At 40.6% G+C, this 22,770-nt stretch overlaps 1 protein-coding gene across 1 annotated transcript in view; it reads left to right on the top strand.

Moving 5' to 3' along the window:
- The first annotated feature begins 7,193 nt into the window (after window positions 1-7,193).
- ASPH (aspartate beta-hydroxylase) overlaps window positions 7,194-22,770 on the top strand; it is a 96,701-nt gene continuing 81,124 nt past the window's right edge. The window contains exon 1 of the mRNA XM_033155293.1: window positions 7,194-7,309. Within this exon, the coding sequence (XP_033011184.1) occupies window positions 7,255-7,309 (55 nt within the window). The 5' untranslated portion in view covers window positions 7,194-7,254. The remainder of the gene's footprint in view (window positions 7,310-22,770) is intronic.

Below are 22,770 nucleotides of genomic sequence, written 5' to 3'. Positions count from 1 at the left end.
ATTTAGTGAGCATCAGATTCCCAGTAAACGAGAAGCAATACACAGGGAGTTGGTATCAGCAGCAATCAAAATGTTGATAAATGCAGCATAATTTTGGACTCCAGACCACTTCCCATATGCAATATTTCCATATAAAGGCAGACTTCCACACACCCCTGCACACCAAGTATTCCTCACCGCCACCTGCCTATAAAGTTGTATTCTGCTTGTGCTGGCTTAATTCCAGCAGACCATATTATTTCACACAATTACAAAAATTGCTACTATATTATTCTTGTGATGGAAAAAATGTCATTACCCCCACTTCAGGACAAAGTTTAGCACCTTCATATTTGATATTTCCCAGATCAATACACTACCACAACAGATGCCTCAATTTGGTTGGAGACCTGCCAATTACCTTAATCTGGCTTCACCCATAGCACATGCCATGAAAACTATTAATAGAGTGTTAATGTAGCTGGGAGGCCTGATCCAATACTCTGCAGACAGAGTATTCCCTCCCTCACTGCAAGAAGTGAAGCTACAGGGAACCAGGCAGAGGGCCTTCTTGGTAGAGGTGCCCGCCCTGTGGAACACCCTCCCATCAGATGTCAAGGAAATAAACAGCTATCTGATGTTTAGAAGACATCTGAAGGCAGCCCTGTTTAGGGAAGTTTTTAATGTTTGACGTTTTATCACTTTATTATTATTATTTTCTGTTGGGAGCTGCCCAGAGTGACGTATAAATAATAAATTATTATTATTATTACAAGTTCAGTGTGGAAGTAACAAACCTGCACGTCTATGGGCCAAACTACCTGTGATACTAAACCCTGCCCTCAGCCAGTTCCCATCTGTCTGCCTTTCTTACAACTAGTCCAGCAGGTAGCACTGGCCATCAGCTTTCTCCTCCTTAGGCTCAGGGTTGCCCTTGTGGAACTCAGCCAGGGGGAAGATGAGTTCAACACTAGAAAGAGTTGGCTCTGCCTATCATTGGCTCTGGTTCTACCTACTCTTGGCCTCCCTGCCCTACCTGTCGGAATGTGTAATCCATATTTTTGTGTTGGGTTTTTTTTTTTAAAATAAATACAGATGTGGAGGTTGCAAGACCTGAACAGTGGAGATAGGCAGAGTATTACCCATATCTTTTCCACCATGGACGATGAAAAAGCAGCTTGGTGGGGAACAATTATTATTATTTAAATGACTGGGACAAAAAAAAGGTTAAGTAGCTCCCCACTCTAAGTGGATCTTTCACTTCAAATTGAAGTATCAGTGGCTTGTTTGCAAATTGACACCCCCCACCCCCTGAGTTCTGGGAGGAAAACTGCAACCCATTCAGCATCCCATGTAGATTAGTCAACACTGTTTAATATCAATATTTGACTATCAGTTTGAAAGTGTCTATTAAAACATGTCAATTAAAATCCTGAAAATAAATAAAAAATTGCAAATGAAATGAAAGGAATAATAATAATGATACAATTCATGAGTTACAGTTTATACCTCTTTGGTCGATGAAAAGCTTTTTGCCCATCATACTTTCTCATATGTGTAGTTTGAGATAAAGTTATTTGCTGGGATTAACAGGACTGTAAACTCTTCCAGATGGAGGGCACAAGGAGAAGGGGACGACAGAGGATGAGATGGTTGGACAGTGTTCTTGAAGCTACTAACATGAGTTTGGCCAAACTGCGAGAGGCAGTGAAGGATAGGCGTGCCTGGCGTGCTCTGGTTCATGGGGTCACGAAGAGTCGGACACGACTGAATGACTGAACAACAACAACAACAAACTCTTCCAAACAAGTGCAATAATATTCTTGTGGCATCTACAGTACTTCTGCTGGTGGCAAATGTTTGCTTTGCACAAATTCCTCTTTACCAAAAAGGTAAAGTTCGTACGTCACAAAGTAGGAAGCAAAGTAGTCCACATCACTACCTATACAAGGTACTGTAAAGGTTCTAGCAAAGTATTTGCATAAGATACAATCTCTTCCTGCTGAGAGTGAGACTAGGCCTGACTGATAGTAGATTGATGTAGCCTTTGACAGGTGGTTGTGATATACTGAGTTAGACTTTACAACTGGCCAAACAGCCCAAATCTGGACAGTCCAGATCAAATGTCAGTGCCTGATAGGTCAAAGTATTGCAGCATGATGTTGTCAAATGAAGCCTGGGGCAAGGCAAGTGCTATTGCCCATCCTGTTTAAGCAGATTTAAGCAAACATGTTGACAAGTTATGAAGGTTGTCAAAAATGAATCTTATAAAATATTGCTGTTACTTAACCAGTAAAGAGGATTTCTGACTTTGACCACTTTAATAACAAAGCAGATTTTTTTATACCATAGATCTTCTTATGGCCCAAATGTAAATTAAACAGGTTACTGCAAAATTTAATACTTGCTCACATAATGGGGGGGGGGGGAGTCTCATGTACAATATTAGTTAACAGTAGAAACTGTTCAACTATCCACTTCCATGAAATTCAAATGAATGATTGATCTGTCTTTTAAAGGGCTGAAAGATTTTGTGATTATTTAAATGCACCTACAGCAAAGCAAGGTTTGAACATGAGAACAGCTAACTTGCATAAGATTATAAGCTCCAGGGCAGAAGCTGATTACCTACTGAGATCAGGATGGAAATTTCCTTAAAGTCACAGAGATGTCTGAATACATTATAGTTTTCTTTTTGGTTTCAAAATCCTCACAACATTTTTCCAGGAACAAATTATTCTGACTATAATGGCTTTGCTGGCTTGTGCTACAAAGCTTGATTTAGGAACTACTGGATATTTCTGCACCCAAGATGCTGGATTTCAAGGATCTATGACCCACGTTTGTATTCCAAAATGTTTTCCCCATAATCATCCAATCTCAGTATACCAGATGTCATGCTTTTAAAACAGTTACAGGTGGGTAGCCGTGTTGGTCTGCCATAGTCAAAACAAAATCAAAAATTCTTTCCAGTAGCACCTTAGAGACCAACTGAGTTTGTTCTTGGTATGAGCTTTCGTGTGCATGCTTTTAAAAGATCTTTTTACACATCATCAACTTGATCTACCAACTCCAGCTGTTAAAATGGTGGATTATGACTTATGTTACTCTCACTAAAATCAGCGCTTTTTTTCAAGAAAAATTGCTGCTGAAACTCACCATGAAGTTGGTCCAGTAAGTCACTGGGCAACTTGGGACAGCCCTAAACGGATGCTCGCAGAGGTGCTAAAAACTCTGACAAGCTGTTTTCCTAGTTGGCTTGGGGGGTTGCCACTGGTTCTGATGCAGGTTAAATAAATATACCTTCACTTTCCTTAATTCTCTTAGATTCAGGAAGATGTCTAGGGTAGCCTGGGTGGAAGGGCCTTTGTGAAAACATGCAACTGTACAGGCCCGGCCCTGGAGATTGACCAGTTGCAGGTAGGAGTGGCTAGGTGCAATTATATATATATATTTATATATATAGGCACACACATGCTAGCCAGCTTTTGCTTTGACTTGAAATGTTCGTTTTGAGCTTCTAAGAAGTACGTAAATGCAAAGAGCTAACAGGGTGAATGCCAGCCTGCAATGGCACCCACTTGAGAGGTGCTGGACCTTTGCTCTGGCATGTTGTGGCTGAAAAGAAGCACTGATTAAAATTTGCTTCTGCTGTCAATGCAATTGCACTGGTTAAAATTCAAATACTCAGGGTCTGACTCTTCAGTCAATAATGCTGAAGATAAAACTTAAAAGTTCTGCAAAGGGTACTTGATTGAATTCCAATGGTACTTTCCAGCAATCTTCACATATCACTAGATAATTCATTCTTACAGGGGTTTTGAGATCAACCTTTTGTTTAGTTATCAGCAACAGTTTCAGTAGCTTGTGCTAGAAGGTCACAATACTTTATAATTAAGTGTGGGTGAGGCAAATCTATTCCTTCACACTGAAGATAGGTGAGGCTTCTTATTGAGTTTGCTATAATTCCTCATTATGCTTTACATTTAAATATTAATAATAAGGGTGTCATTGGAGAACAAAATATATTATTCCCATTCACCAAAGTTAATAGTCATGTATATGTGTCGATTTATCAAGGTTAACAGTAATTTATATGAATTGTTTCCAACATATACGACAGTTTACCCTCAGAAAATTATCTTAAGGACATTGTTTTTCTTGTACTGTACACTGCAGAACATTTTACAGCAGTGAAGAGCCTATTAAAGCTCCTTAGTTATGTCATTATCAAAATTAAATAAAACTATTGTCTTCTTATGGTAGGAAGCCAACTTTGCAAAACAGGCTGAACAAAAACAAACAAACAATGGGACAACTTCAGAATCAAGGTAGCTGATTTGCTGGTTTGGACATTAACTCTAAGCCAGCTGCTCCATGGTTTGTTTCCATACTGGGCTAAGGCAGGAGCAAAGTGGAAGTGCTAGAGATGTGTGCACTAGCATGTAGCTCAGGCATATTAAGGGTGAAACAAGCTGTACTTTGTGGCTTCTCATTGTGCTAAAATGCAACCAGTATTAAATAAGTTGACGGAGTTGCAGTGGTCTTCAGTGAGTGCACTGGAATGCTAAACAGCAGCCTTCCCCTACTTGGGCTCTCCAGATGTTTTGACAACTCCCATCAGTTCAAGGCTGGGAAAGACTGAGATAAAGTCTTGTAAACCTACATACTGCTATACAGTACTGCAGTCACAAGGAAAGCAACTTTCAAAGGCTGGTGTACAACTAAGTTCTACTCAGAGTAGACACACTGAATTTAATGAACACAACTAAGTTGGTCCATTAATTTAAATGGGTTTACTCTGAGTAAAACTTAATTGAAAACCACTAATATGTCTAATGGCCTATAGCCACAGCTCTCTCCCACATATTTCTTTTGGGTGGCTCAGAGTAGACCAGCTAACACTAATGGGCTAAATTGAGTCATGACTAATTTGACTGATTTCAATGGGTTTTCTATTAATGTGAGTCGCCATAGCCCCACCCCCTATTCAAAATTATTTGATTTTTACTATTTCCCCCTTAGTATTCTAGATGGTGGTAAATTTCCCAGCTCTATATGCTGTAAACATTCCAGAATTGTAAAAGTCACAATTTATTTTGAGAAGTCTCACAATATACACTCTCACAAACTGATTTAATCTCCAAGAACAAGATCAGAATACTACAAGTTTCCAGAAAATTCACGTTCTCATTTAAACCAATATTGAACAGTTTCTCAGAAAATTTTAAACTCTAAACAGTTCAAAATATTCAGGATTTAACTGAAACATTTGCTGTTCAGCTACTGAAAGTAAAGAAGTCCAAGAAGCCATTGATGAATGTATAAGCTAGACACTTGTACACAATTCTTGCACAAGAATGCATACCCAAGTTTGCTTCTTAGTAAATTATTAACATTATTTTTTTTCTTGTTTAGATTTCACTCTACTGTTACTTATCAAACCTTCTTGTTAAGGGAGAGAAATTCTCAAATGAGTGTGCACAAAATACATTTATTCCTCTTAGATTTTCAAAGCGTTTACTGCATCCTGGTGGAAAGAAATGTTGCAAAGATATTTACTGCCCGATTTCAATAACTTTGAAATGTTTATGCAACATTACTGAGTTTTTATTTGTTTATTTATTAAATTTATATCCTCCTAAAGGTTCCCAGGTTTGCAATGACCTTGGTCACTCATTAAAACATATTCAATGAATGTATCTGGATTATATACAGGCAGGGCCATCTTAAGTGAATCCGGCGCCCTGGTGCGAAGATCCCTCCGGCGCCCCTTGCGCTCCGCCGGGCAGGGCCAGGCGCAGCGAGCAGCAGGAGGGCACGGTGTGGCGGGGACGGCGAACTTGCAGGGCCAGGTGCGGTGGGCAGCCGGAGGGCGTAGAGGGGCGGGTGGGGATGCTGCCAGCTGTGCTCCACCTCCGCCTCCGCCTGCTTGGCCGAAGCGGGGGCGCGATACTGGCTGCAGCGCCAATGGGAGGCTTGCCGACGGCCTCCCCGTGTCCGCAGCTTGAGAAGAGGTGGGTGAGAGCGGCGCTGCAGGCGGGGCTGGAGGGCGCAGGCAACCCCCTGATGCCGTGGCACCTTGCGCCAGTAGCCTCAATGGCTAAGACGTCCCTGTATACAGGAATAGTTAGAAACTTTCAACCCACCTACATCTTTTAAAATTCAGCAATGAATTAATTGGGGATAATATGCAGTCTCCTCTGCATTTCTCAAGAAAAGCTGACTGCTTTTTAGCTGAAGGTACATAAGCATGTATGTCACAGTCAATGCAAAATATGCATGTGTATGAATCAAATGAAACAAATAAGACTTTGATGGCATCAAAGTATCATTAGGATTGAAGTGCTATTTTGTAACATGAAACTTGCAGGATCAGACATGACTGCATTATACCAAAGAGCAGATATACCGGTAACATGCTATGCAATGCACTTCAGCCGTGGTTGCAAAGGGAACCAGGATGCAATACGGTGCACTTTGCCCTACAGTGAAGCTCACTGAACAGAAACGTCGTTCTACAGGCCAAAGTAAATGAGATGCTAGGCATGTGATTTGGGCCTTGCACTTGAGTTTCTGCTTACACCTGTGCGGCGGGGAGTGATTCAGATGGGATTGGGAACTATAGTATGAGATGGGAACGGATGCAATCCTGACCTGAATCTCCACCGTGCAACTGATAAATTGCCCCAGCGGTGGGGGGAAAACCTCGGCAGCAAATCCCGCTGAATGGAATAGGGTGGGAATTAATTCCAAATGGAACGTGCAGAGGGCACTGGAAGTGAGCGTTTGCTTCTGCAAGCTGAACAAATGGTTCCGGGGCTGCACTGACGAGACACAGAACCAGCAGCAGCCTCTCCCAGGCAAACTCTCTCCCGTCCCGCTCCGCCCTCCACGTGCCCCCTCGTTCCCTTCCCTCTCCTTCTGCGTTGCCACGTTCCAATCGATGCGTTCCCAAGCACGGTCCCCGCCGCGGACGCAACGGGCGCGCGCGCGCGCGCGAACGTCGAGGAGGCGTTCCCCGCGGACCGTATTCGCCAATCACGTTCGAGCGGCTCCTCCCCAACCGCGAGCCTCCGCCTCGCGATTTGCTAGGGGCAGCTGCCAGTCGGGCAATCAGGCTCCCGCCCAAGGGTCAGGTCGGTGTGCGGAGCGAAGAGCGTCCGCCCCGCCCTCGCGCCGAGCCCCGCCCCCCCGTCGCGAACGCGCCCACCGTCGCGAACGCGCTCCCGCCTCTCTCACTCTACTCGGCGGCGTTACCTGACAGGAGGCGACATGGCCCCGCGCAAGAGCCCCAAGAGCGGCAGCCCCGGCCCCGGAGCCAGGAGAGGTCAGTAGCGGCCGCCCAGATGGCCCTGTTGTGGAGGGCGAGCGGGCGAAGAGATGCCCATCCCGCCTTCCTGGTTCTCCGGACCCGGCGGTCCTCCGGAGGCGGCGTTGGCGGGCGGGCGGGGTGGATGGGGGTGGGAGCGGGGCCTCTCCTCTCCTGTCAGCGCCGCGCTTTTCGAAATTGGCGCCCTGAAGTCCAGTCCTCTTCCAGCCGCCTTGCCGCCCGGGAGAATTTGCTGCCGGTCCCGAAGCGGCTCCTCAGGAGGAGGAGGCGGCTCCCTCCCGTTGGGCAAGGGAATGAGGGGCCTGGACGGTGCTGCTGCTGCTGCTGGGATCAGGGGCGGGGAGGGGAATAAAATGGAGCCCGGGATTTTCTCAGTCCGAGGCGGTCCTGCTTCTGAATACCAGTCACTGGAAAAACCGCGGGAGGCGAGAGGGCTCTTGTGTTCGTGAGAGCAGGATGCGGGCCGTTGGTCTCGATCCAGCAGCGGGCACTTCTTTTGCATGCCCGACTGCAGGTCGTGAAAGCGCTCTCGAAATCCCATCGCTTCTGAGCTCCTCCTTGAGCACACAGATTGAGAGAGAAGGAGGCGAGGAGCCCGGCTTCGTTTATTTCCCCTTCCACTTGTGTACACAGGTCACACCTCTCAGCTGGGTAGAACCGATTTAAAGAGGCTGCCATCCTGGGCGCACGTGTACAATTAGGAGCTGGTAGCTTTTCTTGCTCTTTTGAAACTGTGTGGTTTTAGAACGCATAGGAACATTGAATTGTAGAGTTGGAAGGGACCCCCGAGGATCACCCCCCCCCCCTGCAAGGCAGGCATATGCAACTGTCCCATACAGGGATTGAACATGCAACCTTGGCATTATCAGCACCAAGTTCTATCCAAAATAAGTTATCCAGGCCGACTCTTGTGGAAGACAGTGGGTCTCAATTCCATATAAAGAGACATAGGATTGTGTTGCAAGGTTGCAAACCAATGTATGCTGGAGTGAAATGCCATGGAATTCAGTGAGGCTTGCTTCTGAGTAAACACGCACCAATCCTTGATGATAAAGGATTAGCTACTTCATGCACAAACTGGCACAGATCAAGTGTTGACTGACTAGGTTGATGATGTGCATGCCCCTGTGAAATGTCCCTAACTCTGAATTCTTTCTAACCCTTTACTTTTCCCACTCATTGCCATTGCTTTCTGTAATGCCACAGTTTTGTTCCATTTGCAGCCCATTTGGTGACCATCTTCAGGACACCTGAGGAGAGGCTAGCTAATGTAGCCTTTTCATGGGGGGTTATCATCCTGTGAGGGTATCTACATTGTGCGCAAAGTGCAAGTCACTGTGTGTTAGCAGAATAAAATCCTGTTCCATTCTGTATTGAAACACTGCAAAGTATTTCATACAGTTATTTTGAGTGTCTTTCTTTACACAGAAAGGTGGCTATCAAATGCTTCTGATGATTGCTGCCTTGCTGTATGATGGTTTTGTGCTCTATCGTGCACTAACTATAGTCCACTGGGGGAAGATCTTGGAATAATCTATTTCAAAGTGGTATGGTGGCAAACCATTCTCTTGAAGTGGATGTTGTTAACCTTGTTCCACTGGTGGTGTTGCATAAACCCGCAATAAAGCAAAACTATTGTATCACAATGCAATCCTTAAGTTATTTATCTGGAAGTCCCGTTGATTTTAGTTAGACTTACATGCAGATAAGAGTGCTAGTTACCCTGTTTCTCCTAAAATAAGACATAGCCATAAAATAAGCCATAGCAGGATTTCTATGCATTTGCGAAATATAAGCCGTTCCCCAAAAATAAGCCATACCCCGAAAATAAGCCATAGTGACGTGGCACCTCCCATTAAAACAGCCTGGGGAGGCGTGGCTATGCAGCGTATCGATGCAACACGGTTAAAATAAGACATCCTCAGAAAATAAGCCATACTGTGTTTTTTTGAGCAAAAAAATATATAAGACGGTGTCTTATTTTAGGAGAAACACGGTATATACAAAGTGCTGAGGCACTTTTCTAGCACAGTTATCTTTGGGAATCTGTAGTAGATAATCTGATTGTTGGTCAGAGTTTTTTTGTTTGTTCAACACCTCTGTTCTACTGGACACTAAACTGAATTACACAGATGAATTTTGCTGTGATTTGTCCAAAAAGATGTTTGATAAATTTTGTTGTGATTTGTCCAAAACTCTGTGTAATTCAGTTTACTACAGCTTTGTGAGGCTGCAATGGTGGGAAACATAGATTTTTCTACATCATTAAATTAGCTGGCTGAGTGAATTTTCTAGGATTTGGCACATGGCAGCCTAACCCACAATCTATCTCATTAAATCACCATTGTAGTTTGTTGCCTGTAATCTGGCATCAAGTTTCATGTACAAGTATAAAATGCTTTCTCTTGATTGTGTGGCAAGACTTGTATCCCTTGCCAGTAAGGTATTTTCACTACTTCTGTTTGGTTACTCCCTCATCTCTTCCAAAGTGTTTACGTGTCAACTGCCCATTAAAGAAGGGTGAGGTATGACCAGATGGTTTACATTTGCTGCTTGTATTTAAATCAATCCCCCCTCCTTTTCCTTCTCTACTGGCATTTTAGTGACAGAGAAATGTCTTAACTCGCAGAAGAACACATGCATAAGTGAATGGAAAACTTTATATAATAAAACCTAGTTAGTGATAAGAGGTCAGATGAATGTGTGGCTGGTGTTAGTATGAATGCCTTTAGGGTTTCTTTTTCTTTTTTTGCCAAGCAAAATACCTTTTTTTTTCTTTTTTTTTGCCAAGCAAAATATTTTTGCTTAAAATACCCTGCTTTTTAAAGGTTCCAAGTAGAAAATAATAGTTCTCAAAATATTACTTTCTTCCAACTAAATATACTCTAGATTGGTATACAGATTTTGTGGAAATTAGGAATTTTTTTTTTTTACTTTGGTAGTAAAGTGGAGTGTTAGCTGGCAGGTTTTTCTTTTCTTTCATTTTCATTGATTTCATTTCATTGTCTCAACATGGAAAGTGTGCTTTCCTCCACATATTTTTGTTAAGTAGCTCACAGTTCATAAGTTTATTATTTCTTTCCTTCTGTGACAAGGGAGAATATCCTTAGCTTTAGAGAAACCTAAAGCCCTCCCCTAAATGTGTTTATTCAGAAGCAGGTCCTAAAGGGTTCAGTGGCACTTACGTCCAGGCAAGTAAGTGTAGTTAGAATGGTGGCTACCTCATATGCATGTTTATTTCAGAGTTGGTTCTGTTTAGATCAGGCTTCCTCAACCTAAGCTCTCCAGATGTTTTTGGCCTACAACTTCCATGATCCCTAGCTAGCAGGAACCATGGTCAGGGATGATGGGAATTGTAGTCTCAAAACATCTGGAGGGCCAAGGTTGAGGAAGCCTGGTTTAGATCAATTGCACATATATTTACTTAGAAATAAATCCAATCTGTAGCATTAATGTATAGTTAACCTAACATCGCCAAGATTTGGTGGCATATGGGGCATTCAGGCATATTTCACCCATCCATCCTATACTGTAGCTGCCTTCCTCAGTGTTCCCACATTGATGATACCTTTGTGTGCCTGTATGTGCTGGTAACAAGCTATATTGAAGATTTTAGAACATAATTGAGTAGACTGCTTTATGTCATATTATTATCATTCCGTTACACACACACACACACAATCACAACATAATTAAGCTATTCATAGTCTCTGTGAGCTTACAAGTCTAACTGAAAAATGGCCATGGCTTCCACAATGATAAGTCCTGCCCCACTAACTTTTTAGTGTTTTTTTGAGTATGTCAACAAGTCAACATGACTAAGGATGACTAAGTAGACATTGGGTTTTATCCAGTGTTAGTCCTACTCAGAGTAAACCCTATACAGAGTAGACCCATTGAAGTGTATGATAAAGGAAACTTCAATATGTTAATTTTAATGAGTCTACTCTGAATGGAACTTAGATACAATCTGTGTATTTAGAGTTTCAAACACCTAGGTCTCCTGAGTAAGCTTAGCAGTCATGGGATAAGAGGACAGGTCTTTATGCACAGAGTAGGGATAAATTGACAGTTTGTACAATGGAGGGACATAAGAAGCAGAAATGCCGGAACTTCTTAATTCTTTGTGCTGTCCATTCTCATCCATCACGTAACTCCTTGCAGGGCTTCTCGTCATCTGGTCGCACTATTAGTTAGCTTTCCTAGTAAAGTATATCAAGTTTCTCTGCAATATAATTCACGTGGTATTCTCACAGTTTACTTTGTTAAAGCAAGACTAAGACCAACATTCATTAAATATAATGAAGGCATACAGCTTTACTGTGCTCAGTTTTGCCCATACCTTTAGAACAAACATACTACCGGTATGTAAGGTGGAAGGGCCGCTTGGACTTTAGACAAAACGTATCTTTTCTTGGCAATTTCTTACATCTCTTCTGAAACCATGTACACTTTGATATTTCTCTGATTTTTCGCTTCTGGAAAAATACTATAGAATATATATTATTATTTATTATTTCTGAACAATGAAGTATATCTTATGCTAATGGTTTATTGGATTCTTCATTATAGGCCATTTGTGCAATGTTTTCCTTGCACCAAGGTGATTGTTCCTTGATGAACATCATATACTGGTAAAGTGTGACGATTGCTGTGACTGATAACGCTGTTTATTTTGTAACCACACTCATGGATTGATTTGCTGCATGTGAAGTTTTTGTTTGTGTGTTTTAAAATGCTGTGAAATGAGAGATCTAGGGCTGGGAAATCATTCAAATTCATAGATGCTACCACCAGAGGCTCTAGCCATGAAAAAGATTCAAATTTCTAATCACCAACACATTTTTTCAAACAACAACTTTAGGCACATGGTGATTGCTTTATCTGATTTTCCAGCCCTGGAGAAAAGAAAAGCATCATTTTATAATTCTTTTTAAACCTATGTTGAAGTAGTTGTATTAGTTTTCCTGAAAATATTACTTGCAGTGTTAAATATTTGTTCAATTGTTAAATGCTCGCATTGAAAGAAAACTACTAATGAGTGGTGTGGTTTTGGAATGAACAAGAAAATAATCAACAATAGAACTCTACTTTTAACTTATTTATTATTTTGAAGATTTATACTCTGCCTTTTAATCAAATGACTTTCAAGGCACTTGCTTGTAATAATAAACAACCACCATCACCAAAAAGTCACAAATATACACACCACCCAGCACATAGCTCCTTTCAGTTCTTCAGTCTCAGTGCAACTAGCTGTTGAAGCAGAGTGTTCTTTTGTGGTAGAGTGGGGAAGCAAACTCACTGCAGCTGCTGCTCCTTTAATTGACAGTCGGTTGGGCTCAAACTGTGTCTTCTTGCCATGGTATTCTTCTGGTGGGGTTGGGAGGGTGTACTGCCTCCCAGTGGCCCTTGGCTCCCTGGCCAGTGACAAAGGTCAGAGTGCTTCATAGACATGCAGTCCCAAGGCAACTGGAGATAATCATTGAAATGCAGCATAGACTGCCTTTTACTAGGTCAGACAATTTGTACATCTCACCCATAATTGTCTACTCCGATAGGCCATGGCTTTGGCTGGCCAGAGTCTCATCCCCACTCCTGTCACCTGCTACCTGATCTTTTTAACATAGCAAGGAAGGCCTGGGGGAGGGGGTTGAAAAGAGGCAGGTCTCTCCCCCGCCCCTCACCGCTGAAACTCTTCCCATGCTCTTTCTTGAGCAGGAGTTCAAAGCTCCTGTTTCAGGTTGTATAAGCACACCTTCACAGCTGAAAATTGCAAAGTGCACACATTTTGTTCTTGTGAAATGAATAGGTTTGAACATACCTGCAGTCTCCTTGCATGCCAAGCAATCATGGTGATGTGTTAGAAATAAGGCATTAAAAGCTTTGACCAGATTGAGCAAACATTTATGTCTGACAAACGTCAAACCTGTACGCTGTTTATGCAATTTACCTCTTTTCTCCCTTAAGCAAGGATTTGGAAATGTTATTTAATTATGTGATCAGACAGGACTCTTATCTCATAGAGCTATTTAGGACTGCAGCTTTTACTCCTGTTGTAACAATGGGAAACAGATAATGAATGCAAAAGAGCATAGAAAGAAAATAATGGTAGTGTTAAAATGTCCTTTTATGTTTTATGTGTGTCCCTGTCTTTTCTGCTTGGCCTTCTTTTAAGCAGACTGCTTGAACAGGCTTTCTTGGTATTCATAGTGTGATAATGATGAATATATCAGCCCTCACTGTACAGCAGAATGAAATATTGCAGGGATGTCCAACCATTAGATCGTGATCTACCCGTAGATCCCCAGCTGATCCTGGTAGATTGTGGGATCCTTATCATGTACAAAAAGTTATGGGGGGAAAGCTAAAAACCTCTGTGCAATCCTTCCCCCAAAAAGCTCAACAACAACTCTGGGCAATCCACTCACCCCACACCCCCTCCTCCTCCCTCCAATGACAATGGGTACATCACTGCCAGCTTTTTAATACTGGGAGTAGATTACAGTCTCTTGGGAGTTGGATATGCCTGAAATGTTGGATACAAAAACATCTCACGTATTCTTCCTTGGTGGTGTTGCTGTTAGTTGAGGCACAGTATGCAGCATGCTGCAGAGGGAAGGCCTTTTATGTGGTGGTGCTTACTCTCTACAGCTCAATCCCATCTGAAAGGAGCTTCCAGTATCTTCTCCAGACCTTTCTGTTTACTCAGGCCTTTGCATGTGATTAATTCCTAAAGGTAAAGGTAAAGGGACCCCTGACCATTAGGTCCAGTTGTGTCCGACTCTGGGGTTGCGGCGCTCATCTCACATTACTGGCTGAGGGAGCCGGCGTACAGCTTCCGGGTCATGTGGCTAGCATGACAAAGCCGCTTCTGGAGAACCAGAGCAACGCACAGAAACACCATTTTCCTTCCTGCCGGAGCGGTACCTATTTATCTACTTGCACTTTGACATGCTTTTGAACTGCTAGGTGGGCAGGAGCTGGGACTGAGCAACGGGAGCTCACCCCATTATGGGGATTCAACCCGCCAACCTTCTGATCAGCAAGCCCTAGGCTCAGTGGTTTAACCCACAGCGCCACCCACATCCCGATTAATTTCTAGCTTGGAGTAATATATATTGCTGGCTACAGTGAGTGGAAGTTTACAGTGGTTTATTGTTTTAAAGTGTTGTTTTATTATTGTATTTTGGAGAACTGCTCTGATATTACAGATGAAGAGTGGTATATATTTTTTTTTTTAAAAAAAGGTTGACAGAATATACAGCATGTGCTTTTGCATTCAATTGGAGGATGAGGCCCAGCGTAAACCTAAACTGCTCTAATAACATGAATATGTACTAAATCTGGACGACTGATATCTGATGTCTCAATAAAACTCATCTAGTTACTACTAGAGATGTAAAATTTCCGGAAATTTTGAAGCTTGGAAAACCCCCCGGTTTTTTTCCAGTTTTTTTCGTTGGAAAAATTGAAAAAAATGCTACATTAGCACTTCTTTTTTCTTTTCCAGATTGAAAGTCATTCTGTTACTTTAGAAACATAAAATATAACTATGGACAATTTTAATGGGCATTAAATTATCACAACTAACATATTAAAGATATAGTGTATCTAAACAATTATTACAAACAGAATATTCTTTTAAAATATTTATTTGTATTTGTAACAAATGGAGCAACAATCTCCTGAACTGTTTACTAGTTTATGTGTAACAAAAAAACTCCACAAAACAATTTTTAAAAATGCAGAAATAACAATTATTCATATTTCCTCTCCACAGTATTTAAAAAAAACATTCTCATAAAAAGAACTGAAGAAAGAAGTGGGACTAAGTTTCAGTGAATGGGCATGAAATTTAATCAGAAACATTTTCTGAGCTGTAATTAAGTATATACTTTCAGGCCCTTTTTGTTGCTCTATATTTTCTTCCAGTGCTTTGCAGCCTAGTGAAGAGGAACAGAACCAATGAATACCACACGCATGCAAAAACAAAACTGAAACCTTTTTCTTTTCTAGTGACAACAGCACCTCCTAAAGGAAGAAATGTATCTTGTTCTTGCATTGGAGAGTTCAGTTTGTAACCTAGGACTTGCTTGTCCTCACAGAAATTAGAATAATCTGATACCACACATTTTTTTTTAGAAATGATTTATAAAATACAGTGGTGCCCCGCTAGACGAAAATAATTCGTCCCGCGAAAATTTTCGTCTAGCGGGGTTTTTGTCTTGCGGAGCGGCAATGGGAGCCGCGCTCCGCAAAAACGAAAAAAAAAAAGACGAAATTTTTTCGTCTTGCGAGGCAGCCCCATAGACTTTTTCGTCTAGCGGGGCAGCCTCCCGCTAGACGAATGCTTTCGTCTAGCGAGTTTTTCGTCTAGCGAAGCATTCGTCTAGCGGGGTACCACTGTATTTGAACCCCTTATCTTAAAATATTTTATTCATCATTTTAAAATAAAACATTCCAAAATCTATTTTTTATTTTTTTCAGTTTTTTCCGGCTTTTTCCCAGGCCTTCCCATCTCTAGTTACTACCTAGAGATTTTAACTAAAACAAGAATTCTGTAAAACCATGTGCTGGGGTATTTTTTAAGGCCTGCATTGCTCTCCACTTTTAAAGCATGCTATACAGTACTAGGAGTACTTGGGTTTCAGTGTTAAGTGCAAATTATTCTTCAGCTTCTTCACAGTCTGTGGTGCCAGTTTTGTTCAATTTTGTCCTGGCAGCTTTGTAGAATTTGTGGAGTTTGTGTTGCTGTTTCAGCTCCATTTATAGATAGAATAGGAAACATGGCTTCATAAGAATGGAAGTAGCAGCAGGAGCAGAAAAACTACCGGTACTTGAATATAGCACCTGTTGCACCCTCAATCTATTCTTCAACACCCACTATCTCACATCTACAAACATAGTCTTGCATCTGTAATCACCTGTATTTCATCCATATAGTTTACTCTGTTAATTCTCTTAAAATGAATTGTGTGACTTTGGTTGGTAGAGATTATACTTGGCATTGAATCAATGTTTGGTAGTAGCAGTAGTACTTCTATCCTGTTTGAAACTTGTTTAAATTATCATACCATCTCTTTTAAAAAAAATGAAATGAAATGTGTTGCTACATTTATATCACAGCTTTCCTCCAAAGAGCTCAAGGTGGCTTGGTCACTTCTCCCCCTCCCCATTTTACTCTTACAACAATCCTGCAAGGTGTTTTAGATTAAGAGACAGCAATTGGCTCAAGGTAATGTAGTGAGCCTTATGTCTGAGTGGGAATTTGAACCCTGGATTCCCTGGCACTGTTCCAGTACTCTGAATACTACAAATGCCACATTGGCTCTCATCTGATTTTTCTCCCTTGTAATCTATTCACTAAGTACAACTTTTCAAGCAAATGTATGTATTTTATGAACTGGAACGAGTGATAAAATTGAGATAAAATGATTTTTAGTGTGTTGTTATTAATTAATTTTCCAGCCTTTTGCCTGAGTTACTTTTCCGGATTAATTAATGAACAAATATCACAAGAGGTGAGCAGTTATGTGATTAGGGGTTATTGGGTCATTTACCGGTATTCTTTCCAAAGAGCTTCTTCTTCTTCTTCTTCTTCTTCTTCTTCTTCTTCTTCTTCTTCTTCTTCTTCTTATTTTATTATCTATACCCCGCCCATCTGGCTGGGTTTCCACAGCCACTCTGGGCAGCTTCCAACAGAACATTAAAATGCAATAATCTATTAAACATTAAAAGCCTCCCTAAACAGTCTTTACAGTTAATTTGTAATCACTTTGTTCCATTGACAGTGATGCTTTGTCCCATGAAGTGCATGTAGTCTTAACCACTTTTAAAGTACTTTCTAAGATGACGCAATGAGGGTGGATAATCTGTGGACCATACCCTGCCCCCAAGAGTTTTTGTTACTGCCAAGGACCCCTCCCTAAAAATATCAATAAAAAGAATCTGACAATTTCTGTAGGTCCCCTGCTTTTATTCTGTGATGGGCAGATTTCAGTGGAGGATGGGAAGTTTAATTGCATGAGGAAAAGTCATTTCACTAATGCAATGCCTTCTTTGGATAAAAACCTGTTCTAGAAATTGTCAGGGAATTTCATTTCATAGGGTGGCCATGAGTTCTTTGTCAGTCTTTCTCCATTTTATACTATTATATGAAGAATTATCCCTTAGATCTGCTTTTTCCCCTAACCAAAAGGTTTCCAAATGCTTTAGCATTCTTGTGACAGATCAGGAGAGGGATTTCCCCCCCCCCCCATGCTGATCCCACCTATTTAATAACTCAGAATTTGAATTTTGAAATTGCTAGCTACTTCTGGCCAATTGTTTATTGTGTGAGATGGGTTATCTTGACAATTTACTTGCTTTGAGACATCTATGGGGGAATGGCTGTTTGACTTTTACATGCCATGTCTATGGGATCCTCTCTTCCCATATATGAGGGATGGCTAACGGTTCAGAGCTGCCTGTAGTATTTGCTTGCATGAAATTGCGGCATCTTAGAGAATATATAGCGATCATGTCTTTGTAACCATCCTCAGCTTAAATGTTTCATTCCTGCAGAAAGCCAGCATTTAGGATCCTCAATGTTGCAGTAGAAGTTAGAGGTGCTTCAAATGAGGGGTTGTTACCTAGTGAGGCAATAGAACAGCTCGGCTAATGTAAACTTCAGGTTGCGAAAGCAGCAAACCCAGAATTGTTTCGCTGTGTGCGCATGCACAGAAATGGCCTACTGCTTCTCCTCGGGTTGTGAAAACCGTGGGATCCGGCTGGACCTCCGGAATGGATCCCATTCACAACTGGAGGTACCACTGTACTTGAACTATCCTCAAGATAACTCCCAAGGTCAAAATGTAATTCTGTATTGATTATGAATTGTAAAGGTAGAACCCATAAAATATAGTTGCATACCCCTAGTTAAGTTTTTTAGAAAGTGTTATACCCATGGAAAACTTTTATGGTTGTTCTCTGTGTAGCAGGTGTAATATTTGAAAATAATGTACTAATTGTGGTTGTCCAGTTGTATGAGGCATTTTTGTATTAGCATTGCACATTCCTAAGTGATGAAGTGCTGCACAATGTGAGCTGACAGATGTGACAAAGACTTTTCAGATGCTATGGACACTATGTAGAACAGCACCATGTTGAAAGTTTCCTGAAGCTTACACAGAGTGGTTATAAAACTTACACTAGCTTCATGTACAGAGACCAGTGAGATTCACACGATATTTTTAAAGCAGTAGTTTTGTGTGGATATTCTCCTGTGTAATGACCAGACTAGGGCCATACCTGAATCTAGACTTGCAGGTTGTGCCCTCCTGCTGGGGGGAGGGGAATCAAAAGCCATCAGCTAAAGTCAGGCAAGTTGGAAGCCGGTTCCCCAAATGCAAAACACAATGGTGTTGACCAGCCAAGAGAGTTTATGCTGTCTTCGAGTTTCAGGGGCCAGTGTTGGTCTTGAATTCTTCCTTCTCTGCCAGAAGAGGGCTTTGAGGCCCGAATAAGGTATGGGAGAGAAAATCAGTTTAGTTCACATTTAATGTGACTCTACCTAATTTCCACTCTCTGAAACAATACGTGAACCTAAATGCAGCTTTCTTTTGAAATTTACTCATCTCTGGATTATGCAGCAAAAAAGAAAAGTGTGTAAAATGTACATATTGTGGGAACATGTGCATAATAATAATAATTATGTTTGTAAAATAAAATACAACAATAGGAAAATTGCTTAGCAAAGTGCATTTTAGGAGAAATGCACATTAAAATATTGACTTACCTTTTCATGACTTTAACATAAAAAAACTGCAAACTGTTACTGAAATGTGGTGAGCTGAATTTAAGATTTAAAAATTGACAGATTCATCCATCCCTAGGCCTGAGTTTAGGAATGAACCATTGAAAACTGGAGTCCCTGATATCCTTGGCTGTTTGCTGCTTGGTTATGCATTGGGAGCACAAATACTAACCTGTTATAAAGGACCTTGTGAGAACTGTATAGCTGCCAGCTGGCTATCTCAATATTTTTTTTCTTTACAAGGAGTGGCATTTAATAAATGAAGTTATTTGGCTCACTCTGTGACCTATATTATCGCTAACTACTCTTTTGTACTTAATGATTCAATTAAATTAACTGAGCCATTTATTAACTTATTCATAATAAATTGATTTATTGCCTGTTTCCTTGTGTATGCATAGCCAAATCACACCAGTTAAGGTCTAACATTTTACTCAGTTCTTACCAAAAAAACCATGCTGCAGCCATATAGTGCAGTTGCTTCAATTGTCTTCTAGTTGCTGTTCCTCTCTATAAAATTGTTTTGAACTTCACATTGATGATTTCAATTTATCTACAGTCAGTAAATATATACATGTATGGATTATAGTTTGAAGTCAACGAAAGTATAGTTTTTATTATTTAGGTTATTATTTGCTAAATGGGATTTTTGTACCTTTCCCCCCCTAACATATTTAGATTTGGCTGTTAGAAAACAAATGCCTTAGCTTCCTGAGGAGAGAATAGTTGAGGGATTAGCAGGCAGGTTTTGCCTCAGAGCTATTGCACCCTGCCCTACAGGAAGCTGGGTTGGTCCCATGGTGCTGTCACTTTTGAACTACTCAGCTGTGTACTGGAATGTAGTTTCTTTGAGAATGAAAGGTGTTTTTTTTAATAGGCATTCTTTGGCTGCTCTTTACTATTAGCATGTAGGCAAATTATTGACTCCTTAGTTGTGAAACACTCTTCTCCTAAAGCACATCGGAATTCAAGCCTGCAAATCTTCCCAAAATGCCAACAGTCTTTATTATTTGGGCTAGAATTCAACAAGTTAGCTCTTTTTGTGTGTGTGTAATCTAATGTTTACACAATGCTTTCTAAAAAGCTATCAGAAGGAAGTTTTAAAAAACTAAAAAGGGGCTATTGACAATATTTCCTGCTTGAGGAGAGCTAAAAACTAAAGCATGTTTACAAATATTAGTCTTGCACCAAACGCCATTACCTCCCAGTTCAAAGCTTGGTTTGCAAATGTTGCATCAGAAGGCAGCCTAGCTGCATGTGCCTTTCTTTCTTGCCAGTGACACACCATCCTTAGTAGTACATAATACAGTACATGTGTTAGTGCCATTCTGTATTTGTGGATTATAATTGTGTCAAGTTTATAGATAAAAATGCACCCAAAAGTCATCCGATGGCTGACTGTCAGCATCATGTAAATGTGTGTGGCTGTTGCCCAAATTGCACAGACAAGCTTTGTGTCCTGACTTTTGTTTGAGTTTGTACAGAAGGTTTAATGCTCTTAGAATTTAGTCACTGAGGCATGCTTTCCTGCAATCATTTTTAAAAATCTGTTCTGTTTTGCGTCTCTGGTATGTTGGTGTTTAGAGATTAAATGAGACAGAAAAGATCCAGGATGCTTTGTTAGTAGGAGGGGGCAAATTTGATTGTCGTCAGCACTGGGTTTCCATATGGGTACTTAAAAGCATTTGGCTTGCAGATGATTGCACTAAAAATAGCTTTTGAGCAGTTTGCAGCAGGGTCCGATTTCGTGCCTTAGCTGAGTTGGCTTTATGAAACTTTCTTTGTGGCTGTAGGAAGGCTTACATGAGGGACATTTTTTGCTGATTCTATCTGGACACTTGCTTTTTATATTAAGATTTACTTAATTCATGGATAAAGGACACTGATGCCATGGCTGATGATTCAGGTATACTTCTAGCAGCTTGGAATACCTAATGTATTTGTGATTCTGAGAGTGAGCAGCAAAACTGTAAATGTATTGTGGTATAACTTTAATCTGAAGATTAAATAGTTTAAAAATTATTAATATCTGGGACTTCGTCTCCCTAGAGCTGTATAGCTTTATGAAATAGATACACTGCAAACAATGAGATTTAGTTTTGACTTGATATATACAATGTTTATGACTTCATGTTTAATTAGAAGCAGATCACAATTTTGTTCAGTGGGGCTTAATCTCATGTAATAAATGGATTACATTTTGTCTTCAGATTTTGACAGTGGGTGCCATTTTTTCTACTTGAATCTAGAGAATGAACAGAGATCCCTTTATATAAAATGGGGCATATTAAACCTGAAGTGAATGAATATTCATGAAGACATAGTTCTTCACATTATTTTATAAGCTTTGAAAGTGCAGCACTGTATTTTACAGGACTATGGGATCTGTGTCGAGACATATGGTAGGTGAAAGTAAAGGCTTACAAGATTTGGAAATTGACCTACTTTCTACATGGCTGGCAGCTTTTGCGTGCAGGGCTTCATCCTTGATTTCGTTTTCTGGAATGAGTTTAAATTGGTATATAAAATATGCTTTTAGCTCTCAGTTGGCTCTTAATTATTAAATGTCATATGATAAAACTTAAATGAAAAAAGATAAGGTTCTGATTAGCATAGCTCAGAGGAGTCTAGCTGGTGCTGGCAGTAAAAGCTTCACATCAGGAATTGTTTCACATTGGTTCTTGAGTGGTATGTGTTTGCATAGCAGTCAACAGTGCTTCACAATTTCAAAAATAAATGTTCATAACATGGCATTTTCCATGAAACTGAGTTTAAGTTTTTGCTAAATCTCAGGGGGAACTATCTGCTGCTGAGATCATTTTTACTTATATAGACTATGCAATATCAGTTGCTAAATACTATATTTATCTCTGCTTTGGTCTCTACATCGTAAGTGGCTTCACTATCCATGAAGTTGCTGGACCCAGTAGTGTGCTATATTATATTCCCATGACTTGTGCTACAGAAATATTTAAATATATTCATCTGTAACATGAGCAACTACTGTATATAATACTTGATGCTGCCCCTGATGACTGTTTAAGGCCAGGCTGAATGTGGAGAAGCTATTTCCATGATTCAGTCCTAAATTTCTTAGTGTGCTTTAAAGACTGAGGATTTTTTTTGTAGTTTTTCTTCTGGACCCAAGACTCTAGAGTGCAATCCTATACATTAGTGACAGCCAACTTGTGGCTCTCCAGATGTTGGACCTCAATTTCAGTCATCCCTGGCCATTGGCCAGACTGGCTGGGGCTGAAGTTGGCATCCAAAAATAGCTAGAAGGCTTTTATCTTGACATCTATGCTATCTTACTTATAATATCCAGTTTAAATACCATGAAAATCAATAATCTTGCACATAATAAAGAATTATGAGATCTAAACAAAATAATAATATAGTATCTGCTATTCTGGGTTGGGTTGAATCCCAAAAAGGTGTGTATTACATTCAAGTTAATATGGTAGTATTTTGCCCAATACCTTAAAAAAAAAAGATTTTGGGGTGACACAGAGCTGCAGAGGGATGGAAGAGGCATGAGCATAATGGAAAACAGTTCAAATCATGAATTACAAAATGGGAAACAAGATTTAAATAAAGGATAAGTTTTATCTTTTTATGTTTGATAATTTTAAATGACTTTGATTTAAATTAACCCACCAGG

Source organism: Lacerta agilis, chromosome 7 (genome assembly GCF_009819535.1).
Source record: "Lacerta agilis isolate rLacAgi1 chromosome 7, rLacAgi1.pri, whole genome shotgun sequence".
Lineage (NCBI taxonomy): Eukaryota > Metazoa > Chordata > Lepidosauria > Squamata > Lacertidae > Lacerta > Lacerta agilis.
This window is presented reverse-complemented; position numbering and strand designations above follow the sequence as displayed.